The sequence below is a fragment of the Schistocerca nitens genome, chromosome 5 (genome assembly GCF_023898315.1).
Source record: "Schistocerca nitens isolate TAMUIC-IGC-003100 chromosome 5, iqSchNite1.1, whole genome shotgun sequence".
Lineage (NCBI taxonomy): Eukaryota > Metazoa > Arthropoda > Insecta > Orthoptera > Acrididae > Schistocerca > Schistocerca nitens.
In genome coordinates this window covers 807,874,101-807,895,756 of record NC_064618.1, presented here as the reverse complement: position 1 = coordinate 807,895,756, position 21,656 = coordinate 807,874,101, and the positions used below count along the sequence as shown (strand labels likewise).

Below are 21,656 nucleotides of genomic sequence, written 5' to 3'. Positions count from 1 at the left end.
TGGAGTTCAGATACTAGCACAGCGCCAATTACAGAAAGGGGAGCAACTATCTGAATTTATTTTGATGGTGAATAGCTTTAAAAAGTGTTCTTAAGTTAGTAGATACGATCCTTATAAGGATACAGAAAAATAACGAAAACAGAGATAATACAAACTAGTTATAAAAGCATAGCCGGAAATAATGGTGAGAACTGCATTAGTTTTTAAAATATGCGCTACGTCGATTGTGTTTCGATTGGTCTTGCATATTGTCTTTCCTCGACCTAATACTGATTGTCCGATTAGTATGTGAATCGCAGTCTTCTTTACGTCTCAGACAGATGGATAGTTACTCATGACGCAATGTGTGCTGTATTTCGTTGATCATTAACTGCAAACCTAATATGTGCAACACCATACGCCTCGTATACTTAAAAATGTATCAATTGTAACAGCAACAGGACAGTTCTTGTCTAACGAGTGCGTCCTGAAAATATTTTGAAAGGGAATAATGTCGTACGCCAGGAACACAAGTTTCCTAGATGTGTAACTGAGAGTACGCTTATGTAATTTTATCTGGACGGATTCGTACATCACGTGTCTTTACGTCAGAACGAACGCATTAGTCTTAGAAGAGTTGAAACCAGTGAATGTCACGCGTGCATAGCTGAGTAGTTACTTGCTCATTTGCGCTGATAGCTCTCTTCAAAAACACTCTAAGGAAACATTGACGCTACATCACACACTTTTAAACTAGAAGAAACCCGCAATTCAACTCCAAGAACTGTAAACAACCAAACGGTGTAGTATGTAGACGAAATAATACTGCACTTCGCCTTGTTCTTTTTTAGCTCATAAACACAGAATTAAATAATGAAATTCCCGAGATCTCAAACAGTATAACACCTTGATCGCTGTCTTCCTTGACACGACGTAGTCCAAATATTCACCCAATTTAACAGCTACTCCTCTGTGATGAGGCCAGTGTGCGATTTGTAGGGGGGGGGGGGGGATGGGGGGGATTTCCCCCCCCTCTGCATCAGACCATCCCCTCCTCTGGTTTTAGTTTATGCATCCCAACCTGGGATGTTTATTTCCCACTCACTGTAGTAAAACTTTACATATAATTTAAATTTGTGGAGCCGAAACTGAAAGTTTTTAATAAGTCTTACTATTAATACTATTAATATGTTTCAGTTTTCTATCATCAGAATAAATACAGCTTTTCACAAATGTGCCTCTACTTTTTGAATTCCCCTCGTCTACCTGCATGTAGACGATTTTGTAAATAAGCTTTACCTATAATGTACTTTTAAAGATATAACAAGGGATGGCTTTTCTGGTAGTGCACACGCGCGAATAGTGAGTTTCGGCATTAACATCTATTTATAAATAGCTGTTGAAACGTGTATGTACTCGGTAGCAGCGATGGTGAGTTGCATTTGAGTAATATCTTTTACATTTTTGTGGGGAGGTTACACTGTTTAACCTTGCGTAACGCCACAGTCCAAGCTAGTAACATATATAATTCTACTAACCCCCTAAGACATACACCCCCCCCCCCACCCCCCCACTGGTAAAAGCACAAATCGCACGCTGGATGAGGCCAACCTGTGCGACATTCCCAGGAGATTTTCTGCACCCGCGTAGCCAAATGTTGATCTCGATACTTCGTTTCCGTCTTACGGATGCAACGAAATCTGGAGAGAAAGACACAAACACTGAACATACATTGCACGATTCGCAATTGTAGGATGCTCAACGCGTCTTCCCCATGAAGGTTGCATTAGGGTCCATTACGATCGCGGCCTTCACACACTGCCGCAGCAGGTTTCGCGAGTCGACGACGTCCAAGCCAGAGGGGTCCGACTACCCAATTAGCGCCGCAACACACGTCCTGCGAATCGGCGCCGTAGCGAGACGGGGAAAACGTGACGAGGAGGAAGAATATGAAATCAGCACAGCAGAGAAGCGAATAAACAGTCTTCTTTTCCCATTGTGCATTCCACTGGGGGACACTTCCTGCTGGTGTAACACGTGTACCAGACTACTGATTGCGCAACGACATTGCAGATGCGACTCACAGGACCCAGAGCAAACCGCAGGATTTCACACTTCACTGATCCTGCCATTGGGTCCAGTCCACTGGCTTATAAAAATAAAGCCGTACCAATAACCTTGATCGCACTCCAGATTGATTAAAATTTCGAAATGCGTATTGTTTATTGTTACTTATTTTTCAGATTTACTGAATAACACCATACAGATAGAATGAGATTTTCACTCTGCAGCGGAGTGTGCGCTGATATGAAACTTCCTGGCAGATTAAAACTGTGTGCCCGACCGAGACTCGAACTCGGGACCTTCGCCTTTCGCGGGCAAGTGATAGAGCACTTGTCCGCGAAAGGCAAAGGTCCCGAGTTCGAGTCTCGGTCGGGCACACAGTTTTAATCTGCCAAGAAGTTTCACCATACAGATATTTTAGGGAATGATGCACACACTTCCAACTAATTACAGAAGCAGAAACAAAATGTGCAAGTTACATGTTGCAGAAGAGGAAAGACGAACACAAAAAACGGGACTTATAATAAACAAGAAGGAAACGGAATTTTTGTAGTTATGAAACTGGAAACTGAAACATAGATTTGAAAGCTGTAAATGGTTTTAATATCTCGGGGTCATTCTGTTGTCAAACAATATGGTCGTTCAGGGTATATATTCGTATAATACGTTAAATGAACGCTGTATTGTGGATCATAATCAAATTCCTGTCCATGTAAACGCTCTGCCGAATTTGATTCATGCTGCGCGTGTGGCAGCGCGGTTTGAGGCGTCATATCACGGACTGCGCGGTCCCACCCCCCGGAGGTTCGAGTCCTCCCTCGGGCATTGGTGTGTGTGTTGTTCTTAGCATACGTTAGTTTAAGTAGTGTGTGAGTCTAGGGACCGATGATCTAAGCAGTTGGGTCCCTTAGGAATTCACACACATTTGAACTTGATTCATGATTAGGTCGTCAGATTGTTACTTGCTTTCTAAAATTTTTGTTACGCGGCCGAAGTGATTTCTACATTTACGTAGAAAACATTTGAGTACGAATAGGTATATTATAATACAAGATGACACCAGTTTTTGTGTGTCACAAATTGTTTTACTTGATATTATGGCACATAATATAATATACTTTTACGAATTTTACGCGTTGACTACGGAACATTTGTTATTGTTTTATAATTAACACAATAATTGTAATTCTTTTTAAATGGAATGGTTCCGTTTTCTGTTATTTACTGTCACTTAAATTTATGTTCAACCAAGGTGACTAGTAAATACATATAATAAACTGTATTAAATGCCGTTGATCGCCGCTGGGGTTGTTGCCGTCTGTTTACGTGATCTCAGCACACTGTTTAAGCCCATACGAAGGGTTAATCTCGCATAGTTTCCTGCCGTTATGTAGACAGGAGTGACACCACCAGCAGTCGACGAATGGGTAACATATATTAAATTTACGTGATTTTAGCTGTTGTATAATGGAGTCTATCTGACGGATATCTATAATTTCACAGTGTAAACGCCCAGAAGATGACCCATACGTCGGGTTGAAACCGGTTGGCGGTATAATAATAATAAATGCGATTAAGAGTGTTTCTGAATAATTGATTAATCATATCGCTGTTTCATCTCCACAACCGTATTGTCCAAAAATCGATGTAATACTGCCGCACGCACGGCCACTTTGCTCCGTTTTGGAGGGCCTGGCCGTTTTTTGGTAACAGGCTGTGTGTCCCACATGGCACTGAGGGCGATAAGGGGCCCGCGAGACGCCGCTATTGCGCCTGTGTGCTCCTCCGGAGCTGCCCTCGTCTCGGGCGTGGCAAGGCCGTCGTCCGCCCGCGCGCCGCAGCCGCTGCCTGCTGCCTGGCGACGCCCAAGGCCGTGTCAGCCACCTCGCCTCTGCTGCTGCCGCCTTTGTCCCTGCCACACTTGCTCCCTCATCCGGCGCGCCGCGAGGATCAGCCACCCGGCAGGTGCCACCCGCTCCCTTCTGCTCCCCCCCCCCTTTTTCTGCTCGCGTTGCCAACACGTAAAGCCGTCGCCACACGGACCGTGCATCCGAACGTTGAGCGTGCCGCGTTAATGACGTCATAGCGTGGAACAGCACGTTCGGGAGTATTTTCGAACGTGCAGAGCAATATCTGGCATGTCATATATCCTGAGCGTGCGTCTGAGCGTTGACCAATGAGATGGCACAACGCCACTTACGTCACACGCGCGCCGTCTCCCGTCAGTACAGAGTTGTGAAGCGCCATATTGGCATAAAAAAAATGGTTCAAATGGCTCTGAGCACTATGGGACTCAACTGCTGTGGTCATCAGTCCCCTAGAACTTAGAACTACTTAAACCAAACTAACCTAAGGACATCACACACATCCATGCCCGAGGCAGGATTCGAACCTGCGACCGTAGCAGTCGCACGGTTTCTGACTGCGCGCCTAGAACCGCGAGACCACCGCGGCCGGCTATTGGCATTCAAAAAAATGGCTCTGAGCACTATGGGACTTAACATCTATGGTCATCAGTCCCCTAGAACTTAGAACTACTTAAACCTAACTAACCTAAGGACATCACACAACACCCAGTCATCACGTATTGGCATTCATTTCAAGCTTATATGTATACAGGGTGTTACAAAAAGGTACGGCCAAACTTTCAGGAAACATTCCTCACACACAAAGAAAGAAAATATGTTATGTGTACATGTGTCCGGAAACGCATACTTTCCATGTTAGAGCTCATTTTATTACTTCTCTTCAAATCACATTAATCATCAAATGGAAACACACAGCAACAGAACGTACCAGCGTGACTTCAAACACTTTGTTACAGGAAATGTTCAAAATGTCCTCCGTTAGCGAGGATACAACGCATCCACCCTCCGTCGCATGGAATCCCTGATGCGCTGATGCAGCCATGGAGAACGGCGTATTGTATCACAGCCGTCCACAATACGAGCACGAAGAGTCTCTACATTTGGTACCGGGATTGCGTAGACGAGAGCTTTCAAATGCCCCCATAAATGAAAGTCGAGAGGGTTGAGGTCAGGAGAGCGTGGAGGCCATGGAATTGGTCCGCCTGTACCAATCCATCGGTCATCGAATCTGTTGTTGCGAAGCGTACGAACACTTCGACTGAAATGTGCAGGAGCTCCATCGTGCATGAACCACATGTTGTGTCGTACTTCTAAAGGCACATGTTCTAGCAGCACAGGGAGAGTATCCCGTATGAAATAATGATAACGTGCTCCATTGAGCGTAGATGGAAGAAACTAAAATGAGCTCTAACATGGAAATTAAGCGTTTCCGGACACATGTCCACATAACATCTTTTCTTTATTTGTGTGTGAGAAATGTTTCCTGAAACTTTGGCCGTACCTTTTTGTAACACCCTATATATGCCGTTTCTGAGCACCAGCAAATTCAGAATCACTGGAAAAACCGTTGTTACCTGTGATTCGTTCCAATAAAATAATGAAAAACCTCATATTCCTGGCAAAAGAATTATTGTAACTTGCGTATTATGAGAGTAGGCTATTTAAAGGCAGCGACACACTGAAGATCCACCCAAAACGCATTGTTCTTGGTACAAATTGTTATAATTAAATTTCAGTTAGTAACATATCTACGATAAAGGTTTTTTGCAAGGGGTAAGATACTATGATTACTAGTAATAGGTGTGTTGTTGGTTTAGTGCAAATTCTGGTGCCGGCACGGTAGCTCAGCGTGTTCGGTCAGAGGGTTTAGCTACCCTCTGTAACAAAAAAACTGAGCGAACGAATCAACGATGAACCTGAACAGGCGTTATCGGACGTCCGCCACGAACAAATTCAACGAACAATCTAGAACAAAATGAGATAAAAAAAAGTGTAATGAGTAGCGTCACTGTTTTGATTGATTTGTTGGTTGGGGCGATGGTTTGCGTCTTGACACTTGTAAGTTTTATTTCCTAACATTCGCGTTTTTATAAGATTCTGATACTTTATCATTAGTTTAATATAAGTATATACTATAATATTTGATGTTATCTAAATATAAGTTCACCTTTTTTTGAGGGGTGACTTTGTTCGACTGGCTTAATCTACAAGACAGCTTGCGCTACTTGTATAAAGATATTTTGCTCCTTTTTCTTTTACGCTTCGTAATTCACATGTTGCGAAGATTCTGCTACTGGGTAGGAACAGTGATTAAGTAAGACTGACCTTGGGGTTTTACTAAAATGTGGGAATGATGAAATAATGTTTATGTTATGCGGAGAAGGATTCCAAATTTGTACCGCACGTTTTCTAATGGAACTTTCATAAGCCTGTCTCCTTATTGATTGGACATGGTACTTCCCTTTTCGTGGACGATGGAGGAAACGTGCGTTTTAATAGAGCTAACGTGGGAATTTTACGCGCGCCCGTTGAGTAAACAGTACGATTTAGCAACTAGAAACATCCCTCAACTGCCGCTGGAATGCGTTGCGATCGCATATACCACGTTGGGGGCCCACGTACCATATGCACAAGTCGCATCGTTCCTGAGCGTTCAGCAGCACGTTGAACTTGGCACGCTCCGCGTTAACGTTCGACAGCACGGTCCGTGTGCCGACGGCTTAACACAGCGCGGCTGTCAGCGCCACGTGCTCATCTCCTAGTCATCAAAGGTCATTCTTCAAGTAAAGTCAGAAACGGGACAAATTATGATGGGCCAAAACATTACAGGGTGATTCAAAAAGAATACCACAACTTTAGGAATTTAAAACTCTGCAACGACAAAAGGCAGAGCTAAGCACTATCTGTCGGCGAATTAAGGGAGCTATAAAGTTTCATTTAGTTGTACATTTGTTCGCTTGAGGCGCTGTTGACTAGGCGTCAGCGTTAGTTGATGCTAAGATGGCGACCGCTCAACAGAAAGCTTTTTGTGTTATTGAGTACGGCAGAAGTGAATCGACGACAGCTGTTCAGCGTGCATTTCGAACGAAGTATGGTGTTAAACCTCCTGATAGGTGGTGTATTAAACGTTGGTATAAACAGTTTACAGAGAATGGGTGTTTGTGCAAAGGGAAAAGTTCTGGACGGCCGAGAACGAGTAATGAAAATGTAGCACGCATCCAGCAAGCATTTGTTCGCAGCCCAGGAAAATCGACTCGCAGAGCTAGCAGAGAGCTGCAAATTCCACAATCAACTGTATGGAGAGCCCTACGAAAAATGTTAGTTATGAAACCTTATCGTCTGAAATTGGTTCAAGCACTGTCTGCAGCTGATAAGATTAAAAGAATCGATTTCTGTGATTTTATCCTTGCTCAAATGGAAACAGATGAATCTTTCGTTTCAAAGATTGTGTTTAGTGATGAAGCAACTTTCCACACTAACGGGAAAGTCAACCGTAACAATGTCTGTATATGGGGCACTGAGAATCCGCGGGAAACAACTCAGTATGAACGTGACTCGCCTAAGGTGAACGTTTTCTGTGCCATTTCAGCCAATAAAGTTTTTGGTCCCTTTTTCTTCGAAGGTGCTACTGTAACTGGACTACAGTATCTGGAGATGTTAGAGAATTGGCTGTTCCCTCAGCTCGAACAAGAAGCACAACAATTCATATTTCAGCAGGATGGAGCGCCACCACATTGGCACTTATCTGTCCGTAACAATCTGAACGTCAACTACCCGAGGCGATGGATCGGCCGCCAGGCAGCCCGTGACAGAGCACTTCATCACTGGCCTCCAAGAAGCCCTGATCTTACCAAATGGTTCAAATGGCTCTGAGCACTATGGGACTTAACATCTATGGTCATCAGTCCCCTAGAACTTTGAACTACTTAAACCTAACTAACCTAAGGACAGCACACAACACCCAGCCATCACGAGGCAGAGAAAATCCCTGACCCCGCCGGGAATCGAACCCGGGCGTGGGAAGCGAGAACGCTACCGCACGACCACGAGATGCGGGCCTTGATCTTACCCCCTGCGATTTTTTCTTATGGGGGTATGTTAAGGATATGGTGTTTCGGCCACCTCTCCCAGCCACCATTGATGATTTGAAACGAGAAATAACAGCAGCTATCCAAACTGTTACGCCTGATATGCTACAGAGAGTGTGGAACGAGTTGGAGTATCGGGTTGATATTGCTCGTGTGTCTGGAGGGGGCCATATTGAACATCTCTGAACTTGTTTTTGAGTGAAAAAAAAAAACCTTTTTAAATACTCTTTGTAATGATGTATAACAGAAGGTTATATTATGTTTCTTTCATTAAATACACATTTTTAAAGTTGTGGTATTCTTTTTGAATCACCCTGTATAACCAAGACTGACCGTGAGACTAAATGCCGCGCACGTGACTCTGTAAGGAAAGCATATAAACGGAGCAGAGAGGAATGGGGAATCTCAGGAGGAGAACTGAAGAGCCCGCCGCATCAGACGAAACGATACGTTCACAAGAACTCGGATTTCTACCAAATATCGCTGCAGAGCTACACGCGTTGCAACTGACTCAGCATATCACAAACAACTTCAACTGCGCAAAAACAACGGCCGCCGTCTTCCTGTACATTGAATGTGCCTATGATAATGAAACTTCCTGGCAGATTAAAACTGTGTGCCGGACCGAGACTCGAACTCGGGACCTTTGCTTTTCGCGGGCAAGTGCTCTACCATCTGAGCTACCCAAGCACGACTCACGCCCCGTCCTCACAGCTTTACTTCTGCCAGTATCTCGCCTCCTACCTTCTAAACTATACAGAAGCTCTCCTGCGAAGCTTGCAGAACTTGCGCTCCTGAAAGAACTCCTAAGTCGGACAGTACACCCTGAGGAAGGCATCTAGCAACAAACGGCGAAACGTCGTAATTTTATAGTTGACAATGCGGCCTCAAACACAGAAGAATTTTATTGACTGATTTTCAGCAACTGTTTTGAAGAATGATAATGTGAAGAAATAGCACATTAGCTACGTTAAAAGCTGTTGTTGTTTTTTATAATTTTTTAACGCAACGGGTTTGCTATTTCTTCACATCGGGAGTATCATTATCCCATTCACGACGCCACCAGCCACTCCCCCCCCCCCCCCCCCCCGCTCATCCACCCCAGTACATCGGACTTGTAGCAACACTGCTTCACACAGCGAAAGTAAAATTATGTTCTACTTCAATTGTAAGTAGGGTGTTTAGGTTTTTGTGTTGGTAACGCCACGTAGCGCTATGTATGAAAATCACTGACTGTGCTGTGTGCAGTCTGTGGTTGGTTGGACTCATTGTTGGAATATTCGCTTGTGTAGTGTTGGGCAGTTGGATGTGAACAGCACGTAGCAGTGATGGATGTGGGGAGAGAGATGGCAGAGTTTTGAGAGGTTTCTATAAGCGGACGACCTGGACGTGTGTCCGCCAGAAAAAGGAAATCTGTGAAGATGGATGTCATATATATATATATATATATATATATATATATATATATATATATATATATATGATGACTTTTGAACATTATTAAGGTAAATACATTGTTTGTTCTCTATCAAAATCATTCATTTGCTATGTATATCAGTAGTTAGTGCCATCAGTAGTTTGAATCTTTTATTTAGCTGGCAGTATTGGCGCTCGCTGTATTGCAGTAGTTCGAGTAACGAAGATTTTTGTGAGGTAAGTGATTTATGAAAGGTATAGGTTATTGTTAGCCAGGGCCATTGTTTTGTAGGGACTATTGAAAGTCAGATCGCGTTGCGCTAAAAAATATTCTGTGTCAATTTAGTGATGATCAGAATAAGTAAAGAGAGAACTGTCTGAGTACGTTTAGTTTTGCTCAGCTGTCTTTTTTACTAGCACAGTCATTCATAATTTTTCTAAGGGGACGTTTCACAATTTCAAATACGTACCGAAAACTGCGAAAGAATATAATATAAAATAGAAATTATTGCAATCGATACCATTTCGGAATCGATATGTCGTTCATGAATCGTTGCCGGTATGCATCGATACTTTTGGTAAAACATCGATACATCGTTCTTTTGACGACAACCGTATTTCAGTCTTGGATGTTCGGGTTTACGTTTCACAGTCACGTCACCAGTATCGACTTGGCCGAATTTAGAACGGTTGAAATCTCCCTGCTGGATTTCTTGTTCGGGTGACTAGTACGCGTTCGAAGTCACTGACCTCTGCTGACCGATCCATTCTGCTGTTACTGCTTCTCTGTTGACAACACAGTACTCCGCGCCTCCTTTTGTATTGGCGTGTCTGCTTCTCGTGACATCCAGTGGTCAATTCGGCTTTACAAAGGGGCGTCCAGATAGTTTGGATGAGGTAATGTATACGGCCTTGCTCTCTCAACTGTGACATTCATGGTTATAATATCAGAAAAAAGGAAGACTTACGCTATCCTTTACTGATCCTATCTTTGGCACAGAATGGGGTAAAATATGATGCTACAGAAATTTTCGACAAATTACCAGATGAAATAAAATGTCTGACAGACAGCAGTAATAGCTTCAAAAATAAATTGAAATCATATCTCCTTGACAACTCCGTCTATACCATAGAACAATTCTTGAAAAGGAATAAATAAGTCTATAAATACAGTATATACATTTTGTGCCATTTAAGAGAATGGGATAAATAATATAAATATTAATCCCTAACTCTGTATTGTAATAAACCCGCTAGGGTAGCCGAGCGCGCTAACGCGCTGCTTCCTGGACTCGGGTAGGCGCGCTAACGACGAGGGCCGAAGTGCCGGCCAGCCTGGATGTGGTTTTTAGGCGGTTTTCCACATCTCGCTAGGTGAATACCGGGCTGGTCCCCATGTTCCGGCTCAGTTACACGGCTCGCAGACATCTGAACACATTCGCACTATACCAATGGGTTACACTCGACGCAGACAGTTGGCGTACAGTAATTCCGTCCCGGGGGGTACGGGGTGGCGGCAGGAAGGGCATCCGGCCACCCCTTCCCCATTAACATACTAAATCCGATTAACGACGGCTGACCCTGCGTAACTGCGGGACAAGGCTCAAGCGATATATATACACTCCTGGAAATGGAAAAAAGAACACATTGACACCGGTGTGTCAGACCCACCATACTTGCTCCGGACACTGCGAGAGGGCTGTACAAGCAATGATCACACGCACGGCACAGCGGACACACCAGGAACCGCGGTGTTGGCCGTCGAATGGCGCTAGCTGCGCAGCATTTGTGCACCGCCGCCGTCAGTGTCAGCCAGTTTGCCGTGGCATACGGAGCTCCATCGCAGTCTTTAACACTGGTAGCATGCCGCGACAGCGTGGACGTGAACCGTATGTGCAGTTGACGGACTTTGAGCGAGGGCGTATAGTGGGCATGCGGGAGGCCGGGTGGACGTACCGCCGAATTGCTCAACACGTGGGGCGTGAGGTCTCCACAGTACATCGATGTTGTCGCCAGTGGTCGGCGGAAGGTGCACGTGCCCGTCGACCTGGGACCGGACCGCAGCGACGCACGGATGCACGCCAAGACCGTAGGATCCTACGCAGTGCCGTAGGGGACCGCACCGCCACTTCCCAGCAAATTAGGGACACTGTTGCTCCTGGGGTATCGGCGAGGACCATTCGCAACCGTCTCCATGAAGCTGGGCTACGGTCCCGCACACCGTTAGGCCGTCTTCCGCTCACGCCCCAACATCGTGCAGCCCGCCTGCAGTGGTGTCGCGACAGGCGTGAATGGAGACGTGTCGTCTTCAGCGATGAGAGTCGCTTCTGCCTTGGTGCCAATGATGGTCGTATGCGTGTTTGGCGCCGTGCAGGTGAGCGCCACAATCAGGACTGCATACGACCGAGGCACACAGGGCCAACACCCGGCATCATGGTGTGGGGAGCGATCTCCTACACTGGCCGTACACCACTGGTGATCGTCGAGGGGACACTGAATAGTGCACGGTACATCCAAACCGTCATCGAACCCATCGTTCTACCATTCCTAGACCGGCAAGGGAACTTGCTGTTCCAACAGGACAATGCACGTCCGCATGTATCCCGTGCCACCCAACGTGCTCTAGAAGGTGTAAGTCAACTACCCTGGCCAGCAAGATCTCCGGATCTGTCCCCCATTGAGCATGTTTGGTACTGGATGAAGCGTCGTCTCACGCGGTCTGCACGTCCAGCACGAACGCTGGTCCAACTGAGGCGCCAGGTGGAAATGGCATGGCAAGCCGTTCCACAGGACTACATCCAGCATCTCTACGATCGTCTCCATGGGAGAATAGCAGCCTGCATTGCTGCGAAAGGTGGATATACACTGTACTAGTGCCGACATTGTGCATGCTCTGTTGCCTGTGTATGTGCCTGTGGTTCTGTCAGTGTGATCATGTGATGTATCTGACCCCAGGAATGTGTCAATAAAGTTTCCCCTTCCTGGGACAATGAATTCACGGTGTTCTTATTTCAATTTCCAGGAGTATATATATATATATATATATATATATATATATATATATATATATATATATATATATATATAGGGTGGTCAGAAAATGCCCGAAACGCTTGTAGTGATGTTGTAGGGAAAGTTGTACTGAGACATAAATGTTAAGAAAAAAATTCGATAACCTCAACCCTGCTAGAGAGCACGGGACACAGACCGCGCGGAAACAGTGCAACAGCTAGAGGCACGAGTTAGCTAGTTAGTTAGTTGGTTGCGTGTTCCATGGATCAATCGCACCGTACGGCAGCCGTTATGATGTGTAACGTGTCAAGTGCACAAGAAATGCACAATGGAACAAGATTTGGTCAGAAAATGTCTGAAACGCTTGTCGTAATGTTGTAGGGCAGATTGTACTGAGACATAAATGTGCGATACGTTGCGCCGTTTCCGAGTTATTTAGCATTGAAGTTAGCGAATCGGGGCGTCGCGCGGTCCCATTCAAGCGGCCTGCCAGGGGCGATGTTGCTCAACGAGTGCTTTGTCTCGTTAGCTGAAACTTGAATTTACGCGCCCGACGATCTGATTGGCTAACTTCAATGCTAAATAACTCGGAAACGGCGCAACGTATCGCAGATTTATGTCTCAGTACAATCTGCCCTACAACATTACGACAAGCGTTTCAGACATTTTCTGACCAAATCTTGTTCCATTGTGCATTTCTTGTGCACTTGACACGTTCCACATCATAACGGCTGCCGTACCGTGCGATTGATCCATGGAACACGCAACCAACTAACTAACTAGCTAACTCGTGCCTCTAGCTGTCGCACTGTTTCCGCGCGGTCTGTGTCCTGTGCTCTCTAGCAGGGTTGAGGTTACGAATGCTGGCAGACACGCTGGCCGGTAGCCAGCGTAATGAGACGTGAGCGAGAGTCCCTGTTTGCAGGGGCGTGGTCCAGCCGTGCCGTGCCTCACAACGCAGCAGCCGCCGCGGCCTTCCCGTGGGAGCCGCCGGCACTCATTCACCTGCTGCCCTGGGGCGAGCAGGCTGGTGAAGATGGGACGAGGGGAATTTGGTAAGGGCGGCGCGATAAAAAAAAAACTTGCTCCGGCGGATGAGTTGAAGGAGGGGCAGCCGAAACCTATGTCACCTGGAAATGGCGTTATCGCGCTGGAGAGTACAAATTTTGACAGGAAACGAGATCAAAATGGCACTAACAGTAAGAGTTGAAGAGAAGAATCTACCTGTGAGCGCAAATAGAGGAGATGCTGGAGCAAAAATTCCGACGAGAAATGATCAAAAGCAGCGAGGTCGGGGAGGGCAGCTGCCCATTAATATCCCATCCCCCACCCACAAATAATATTCATAGACGAGTCCTGCATCCTAACCCCTCAGGCAGAGCTATCAGTTCAGTTTGGAGACAGCCAGAACATGTAGTAGATATTAAAAAATAGCAAGCGCACAAAAGCCATTTGTCGTGAAATATCAAAATTATTTTGTCATTCACTGTAAAACTAACATAAGTTGGGTTGGCTCTGAGCACTATGGGACTTAACCTCTGAGGTCGTCAGTCCCCTAGAACTTAGAACTGCTTAAACCTAACTAACCTAAGGACATCACACACATCCATGCCCGAGTCAGGATTCGAACCTGCGGCCGTATAAGTTGATTTCGCTCCCCAATCCTACCTCATCCGTCAAGCCTCAATACAAACGACACTACTGAATAAATAATGCCGTCTGCGAGATTTCCCACTCATAATCGACAGCCGGTGCATTCAGATTCCTTTTTGAGTCCGTGCTTACGGTGAGGCTGTCGAAACGGACGGGCTACGACGGAGCATGAGGGCGACCCGCCTGGATCGACTGAAGATGAACATGTAAGAATGGAGATGGTTGCTGTGCAACCAGTCACGGACAGGATTGATGCTCGAGCGCTGACATGGTATGGACGCGTCCGGCGGATGGAAGAACAACAGTGGCCGTAGTGTTTGCTAAACGGTCTCCGCCAGGGAGAAGGATCCGAAGGAAGGAAACTATTGTATCATTTTCGTCAAGAAGTCGCTTAGAAATCTGTTTGTCCAGAGCCGCATTCTAAAACATGTTGAGCGCAGTTATAACTTCGGGTGTTCAGCGGAGATGCATACAGTAAGAACAGTGGAGGTGATAACAAATTCTTATTACATAAATTCAGTACGCCACAGCCAGTAGTTATTTGAAAAACAGCCATAAGCTACTGATAAAGTAAATCTTTACTAAATATCGATTTCGACCAGCTGTTCCCCTTCAAGAACCATGAAATTATTTGCAACTCTCTGTATGATAATGTTCTTATTGTGGTATTTTACTGTGGACTCTCCAAGCCGAACGGCGGCTTTTATTTTATTTTATAATTTTATGTTTTTTTATGGTACCGAAACATGGATGGTCGAAGCCGGTACTTAACATTTATTTTATCTTCAGCCGTTGGTCCTTATGAAATACAACCTTCTTCCAGCAATATACTCTTCTCTTCGGCCACTGTGTGAGCAGGGACGGGTTTACAAACAGCGTCCCCCCCCCCCCTTCCTCCATTTCCCCTGTACCCCTACTCCTTTGTAGGAAAAGAGGAAAACTATACTGAGGCGAAGAACCGAAAAAGCTTGTGGTACCTGGTGATGATGGTCAGGTCCTGTAGAAAGTGTCATCACTTCTGTCTCTGCGCTGTTCATTTTTGCAACACAACCTACGACCAGCTAAGAGACAGAAGTGATGACACTTTCTGCAGGACCTGACCATCATTTTGCAGGACAATGCTCAAGCACTTACAGTGCAAGCTGTTACTGATTTGTTTGACTGATTGGACTGCTAAGTACTATCCACCTAGTGCACTCCCCTGACATAAGCCCTCGTAAGTTCAACTCGATTTCTAGACTGAAGGAAACACTTCACGCCATTCAGAACTGTTACAAATTCGTCTTGCAATAGACCGCACCGCTCGAACTGTCAACTCAACTGGCACTGCTAAGAGTATCCTACAACTTCCACATCGCTGGCAAGGGGTTAGACACAATACTGTTGACTATTCTGAAGGTCAGTAAAACTTTGAAACGCGTATCTATTTTGTACGAGCTGTAAATAAGTAGTTACCACTATTAAAGTTCCAACCCTCGTATAAACGCTGTCCGCTATATCCTGACACTCTTGAAGCGCGGTCGTGAATTGTGCGATAAAAACCCTGGGAAGATCACCCTGGAATAGGACAGCGCGCGTCCTTGCACTGCTGCTCTTACTCTGGAGAAGACCAGAACATTTGAGAGGAAAACTCTTGCACATCCTTCCTACAGTCCCGACTTGGCATCCTCCGACAGACATCATTTTGGCGCTATTACAGAACAGATGTGAGGCCAACGCTTCCAGATGGTGCAGGATGTTCGTGGAGCAGTGCGCCAGAGTCTTCGGGAAGCCGTAACGGAGTTATATCGTAACAGTATTTTCAAACTTTCAGAACGACAAGAAAAATGTGTCTAAAAAAATGGAGACTACGTTGAAAAGTGATAAAGCGTGTAGATTAAGATGATGTGTTTGGTTCGTCTAGAAAATAAAAGACTAAAAATTTTCAAAATTGTTGCAGATTACTTCCAGTATGGTCCTCGTAGCTAACACCCGCATTTAGTTTACTTGTTTGTGTGTGTCGCGCACGCGCACGTGTGTGTTAATATGTGTGTGACCAAGTCTCCAGAACATCTTTCTTTTAGAACCCCTAGGGCCGCGCCTACCTAACCTACGCGTAAGTCCGGCAGTGAACGTGCGTGATCGAGTATACAAACAGAATCATTTTCACGCTCGATGACGAGGGAACTAAGGGGCGGTTGCAGGACAACGCCGGTACGTACCTCCGCCTTGGGGTGTGGCGGCTGGATGAGGGGCCTCCCGTGGCCGCCGCCGCCGCCCCCGCCGCCCCCACCGCCGCCACCGACATGCGGCGCGGGCACCGCTTTGCCGCCGGAGCCGCCTCCGCCTCCGCCCCCGCCGTACTTGCCCAACACGTCCTTGTGGTGGAGCGCCCCAGGACTCTGCAACACACAACGGCGGCCGCTGTCAGTCGAGGCAACCTGGCGCAGCTGACGGGCGCTAGCTGGCTACCCACCACGTAGCCGCCTGTCTGCAAGGACGGCCGCAGCTCTTTGTTTACACGGCAGCAATAGGCGCCTGCGTTCGCTGCTCTCACACTGAAAATGCCACTTCGCGAATCTCTGGCAGGCTGTAGGCTAATGCTTATTGTTGTGTTGTCAGAAGAGCCAACACCGTGTTACTATTGGAGGCCGAAATGCACGCGTTTAGCTCACGCAGGCTGGCGTGAGGAGGGAAGGACTATACTGACGTGAGGTCTGGAACATGACAAGGAATGAGAATAATTAGTTTGATACTTAACTTTAACCCATTAATGATGAACGTCGCTCTTGAAGGTACATGATTCACAATATTATCTGTTCAGATCCTGAAGTACTTATAGTAACTGGATATGGCGCCTTGCTAGGTTGTAGCAAATGACGTAGCTGAAGCCTATGCTAAACTGTCGCCTCTGCAAATGAGAACGTATGTAGCCAGTGAACCATCGCTAGCAAAGTCGGCTGTACAACTGGGGCGAGTGCTAGGGAGTCTCTCCAGACTAGACCTGCGGTGTGGCGGCGCTCGGTCTGCAATCACTGATAGTGGCGGCACGCGGGTCCGACGTATACAAACGGACCGCGACCGATTTAAAGGCTACCACCTAGCAAGTGTGGTGTCTGGCGGTGACACCACACTTATGACAATAAAAACTTTGAACATAGCTGCTAAGCTTCAGTGACCGTGTCAGAATTATATTAGAACAAATAAGCCCTCGGTCAGAAATATTAAATCAAAATTGACCAGGTTTCGACGCTACTATGAGCGTCGTCTTCAGAATTAAATTAACTGTTCTAAAACATATTAGGTATATAATACATTAATAAAATTAAAGTTTGTGCTGACTGGAAAGAGATGCAGTACTTACAAGTCACATTTTAAAAAATCTAAGCCGGAAAGGCGACGTCATTAATAGTTGTAAATAAGATGGCGAGCCGCTAAGGGCTGCTCGTACTTGAGTGAACAAGGTTCATGACGTCGCCTTTCCGGCTTAGATTTTTTATAAAAAAAAATGTGTGTGAAATCTTATGGGACTTAACTGCTAAGGTCATCAGTCCCTAAGCTTACCCACCACTTAACCTAAATTATCCTAAGGACAAACACACACACCCATGCCCGAGAGAGGACTCGAACCTCCGCCGGGAGCAGCCACACAGTCTATCACTGCAGCTCGGCTAATCCTGCGCGGCTAGATTTTTTAAAATGTGATTTGTAAGTACTGCATCTCTTTCCAGTCAGTACAAACTTTAATTTTATTAATGTATTATATACCTAATATGTTTTAGAACAGTTAATTTAATTCTGAAGACGACGCTCATAGAAGCGTCGAAACCTGGTCAATTTTGACTTAATATTTGTGACCGAGGGCTTATTTGTTCTAATATGCTTATGACAATGCTAATTTCTATGCGCTTGCAGACTTATTGGGACAGCAAGCAACGATGAAAAACTGCTGGCTGTGGCAAAATATGAAAATGCCACATGGTGTACGCCTCTTCTCGCGGGTGCAGCTACTGGTATACCTCGACCAATCCCAAAGACTCATCGAGTACGACAATTTTAAAGCAGCGGACGCATATTTTCATCCTTATCACGTCGCCTTTAGTTTCTAGAGCTCTTCAAGCTAGAATATACCGGGTGATCAAAAAGTCAGTATAAATTTGAAAACTGAATAAATCACGGAATAATGTATATAGAGAGGTTGTAATGTCCCCATAGCAAATACCCTCTACCACGCACCAATTAATCATTTTCAATCAAACCATCCACATTCATTCACTTTGGAAAAGATTTTGTCGTAATATTTGCGGCGACAACTCGTCGACGCCAAAGTATTTTCTAGTGCGTTTATTCTTTGAAATAACAGAGATGCATATATGCATTCTCCATGGTTGTTAGAGTGGTAACTAGGACAGCTTCTGGAGTATCTGTTGAGGGATTGACGTGTTTCTGAGAGATACATATTCTGCTTTTCTTCTCGCTAAAGCGAGCCAATTACCATTTGTGCCGCTAGCGGTTTGTTTTGAAAAGAAAGAGATTGTAAAAGGAAAATAATTAAGGCGTGGAATCACCGGAGATCTGGACATGTAAAGGAGATGGATTTAATACACGATTTCTTCCATAAATAAGGTTTGTGACTTTTTTGTTCTGGAGTGAATAAACGAATGAGTTTCTCTGAATCATTTGTTGATCACGTTGGCCCTGTAATTAGTGGGGAACTTTCAGCTGTGTTGAAGAGAGCCTGCAATCACTGAGTCTGTCTTAAATCGTCCAAAAAGGCTTCGTACACATCTGGAATTCGCAATCTTTCGTAAAATGAACAAATTGTCCAAACGATTGATTCTCCCGACTGACTGCAGTGTTTAACAGTAATAATAAATGTAAAGATCTCTTACAGCAAGCCAGCCGCTGATTACCAAGACGAAGGACTCCACCAAAGATTCTATTTGGCTGATTCTTTTTATCACTATATCACGTAATGAAATCTTATATTAAAAACTATACATAGATAAAGGAGAGAAAGAGAGAGAGCGAATGACAATAGAGATAATACTAATAATCCTCCATTAATCTAATTTTTCACGGATCAGCCAAGAACTGGGAGGGCCTTACTTTACTGTATAGACTTATGTGTGAAGGTGAAGGTATCTTAAAGACAACAGATACACGTCTATACAGACAAGACATTACACAGAAATAGCGGCTAGCTGCATTGATAATCTATTCTTACATTAAAGAGACGGCAACTTATTATCCGAACATTTAAAATGTTAAAAGGTACAAATTGACACACATGCTTAGAATGACATGGGGTTTTATTAGAACTAAAAAAAATACAAAAGTTCAAAAAATGTCCGACAGATGGCTCTTCATCTGATCAGAATAGCAATAATTAGCATAACAAAGTAACACAAAGCAAAGATGATGTTCTTTACAGGAAATGCTCATTATGTCCCCATCGTTCCTCAACAATAGCTGTAGTCGAGGAATAATGTTGTGAACAGCACTGTAAAGCATGTCCGGAGTTATGGTGGGACATTGGCGTCGGATGTTGTCTTTCAGCATCCCTAGAGATGTCGGTCGATCACGATACACTTGCGACTTCAGGTAACCCCAAAGTCAATAATCGCACGGACTGAGGTCTGGGAGGACAAGCATGACGAAAGTGGCGGCTGAGCACACGATCATCACCAGACGACGTGCGTAAGAGATCTTTCACCCGCCATCTGTCGGACATTTTGTGAACTTTGTTTTTTTATGTTCTAATAAAACTCCATGCCATTCCAAGCTTGTGTGCCAATTTTTACCTCTCTATCTACATTATTCCGTGATTTATTAAGTTTTCAAATTTATACTGACTTTTTGATCACCCTGTATTTTGCAGGCCTGTTCACCTCTGCATACCTAGTGCTCCCAACACGCATTCGAAACTGCTTACCGTCTTCAAGTCTCCCATTGTAATTTACGCCCCCCCCCCCTCCCTCCCCGTTTCCCTCCGTTACTAAACTGAACGGAAGACATCACAACGGAACAAAAGAGAATCGAAGCGTTTCAGATGTGGTGTTGTATAATGAAGGTTGAAAGTTAGGTGGACTGATATGGCAAGATTGAGGAGGTTTTCAGCAGAATCGGTGAGCAAAGGAGTACATGGAAAACACTGACAAGAGGAAGGAACGCGATGATAGAAAATGTGTTAAGGCATAAGGGAATATCTTCCACGGTACTAGAGGGTAAGACAGAGGTCTGAATACATCCAGAATATAATTGAGGGCGTAGACTGAAAGTGCTACTCTGACTTGAAAAGCTTGAAACAGGAGAGGAATTCGTGGCGGACCGCGTCAAACTAGTCACAAGCTAAAGACTCAAAAATTAAACAAAACTGATTATTCCCCGACCTCTAAGGATTTTTTCTATCGAACTAACCTGTTCTTTAGTCAACTCGTGTCATGACACTCTTTTTCTCTTAGTTATATTCAGTACGTCTTCATTGGTCACTCAATCTACTCATCTAATCTTCAAAATTCTTCCGAATTTCAGAATCAACTGAGTCATATGGTTCCTAATCATGAAGATCAAAATGTTTAGAGCTTATGAAGCGTACTACATGGAAGTTTTCACAGTCTCCACGAATAGTAGACAACATCAAACATAAAGGTACGAACTCTAAATTACGCATACAATTAATAAACAGAGTATTCCGAGGTGCAGGGCAACAATTCGCTTCAGTTTCTCCACGTCAAAACATTTGGTCTTGGTGTGAGTTGTCTTCGAGAAGCACTCTTCTTCAGCGGCTGCTCAGGGTATTAAGTCACCGAAAAAATGTGCTCCTGAAGAAGAAAATGCAATTAATTTCCGAAAGAAGTAACCCAGAGAGCCCCCGTTCGCTCTGGAACCACTCCTCCCACGTCCTATATGCAGTGCATCAGGGAGGACATTAGGAGAGATGCATATTTATAACCGATCTGCCTCCCGTAAGGTGAGTGGCGAACTATGAAAATATATCTCAACCAGTTCTCATTAGGCAACCAAGTTTTTTGACAAATTGTACACAAATTCCCCGATCACCTGAGAACTATTAACTAGTAAATTACAGGTACTTATGCTGGGCTCACGATCATTTTACTTTTTACTCTCTTTGTTTGTTGAAACGTGCTACTTTCATCGTAAATGAATCACTGGAGAGTAGCGAAAACTATCGTCTCCACACTTTCTTTACTATGGAGTTTTTTTTTTATAGTGGCATCACCAGCACATTATACATAGTTTAACATCGTACTCAGAACTTCAGACTGGTAATTTTACGCATCATATGAACTTCAGATGAAATCATTGTGAATGCTGACGAGATTCAGTTACCAGGTTTAGTGGCGAAGGCAGTTCATAACACGTTTCTCGGCCAGGCGAACTGTCTGGTTAGCTGTAACTCAGAAGTACCGTGTACTTGTACGCTGATAGGACATGGCTTCAGCTATACGTTTCAGCAGGTCCTCTGTATAAGGCAGGTGTCTTTGGTAAGTCCGTGTTTGATAATGGAAGAAAATTCGAGGCAAATGGTAGGGAGACACTCTTACATCGGAGACTGCAGCTATGGGATCGCGCA

At 44.9% G+C, this 21,656-nt stretch overlaps 1 protein-coding gene across 1 annotated transcript in view; it reads right to left on the bottom strand.

Annotated features, from left to right (window-relative positions):
• Positions 1–21,656, bottom strand: part of LOC126260733 (dual specificity tyrosine-phosphorylation-regulated kinase 4-like) — a 587,083-nt gene that overhangs the window by 164,779 nt on the left and 400,648 nt on the right. The window contains exon 3 of the mRNA XM_049958070.1: positions 16,282–16,461. Coding sequence (XP_049814027.1) covers positions 16,282–16,461 — 180 coding nt within the window. The remainder of the gene's footprint in view (positions 1–16,281; positions 16,462–21,656) is intronic.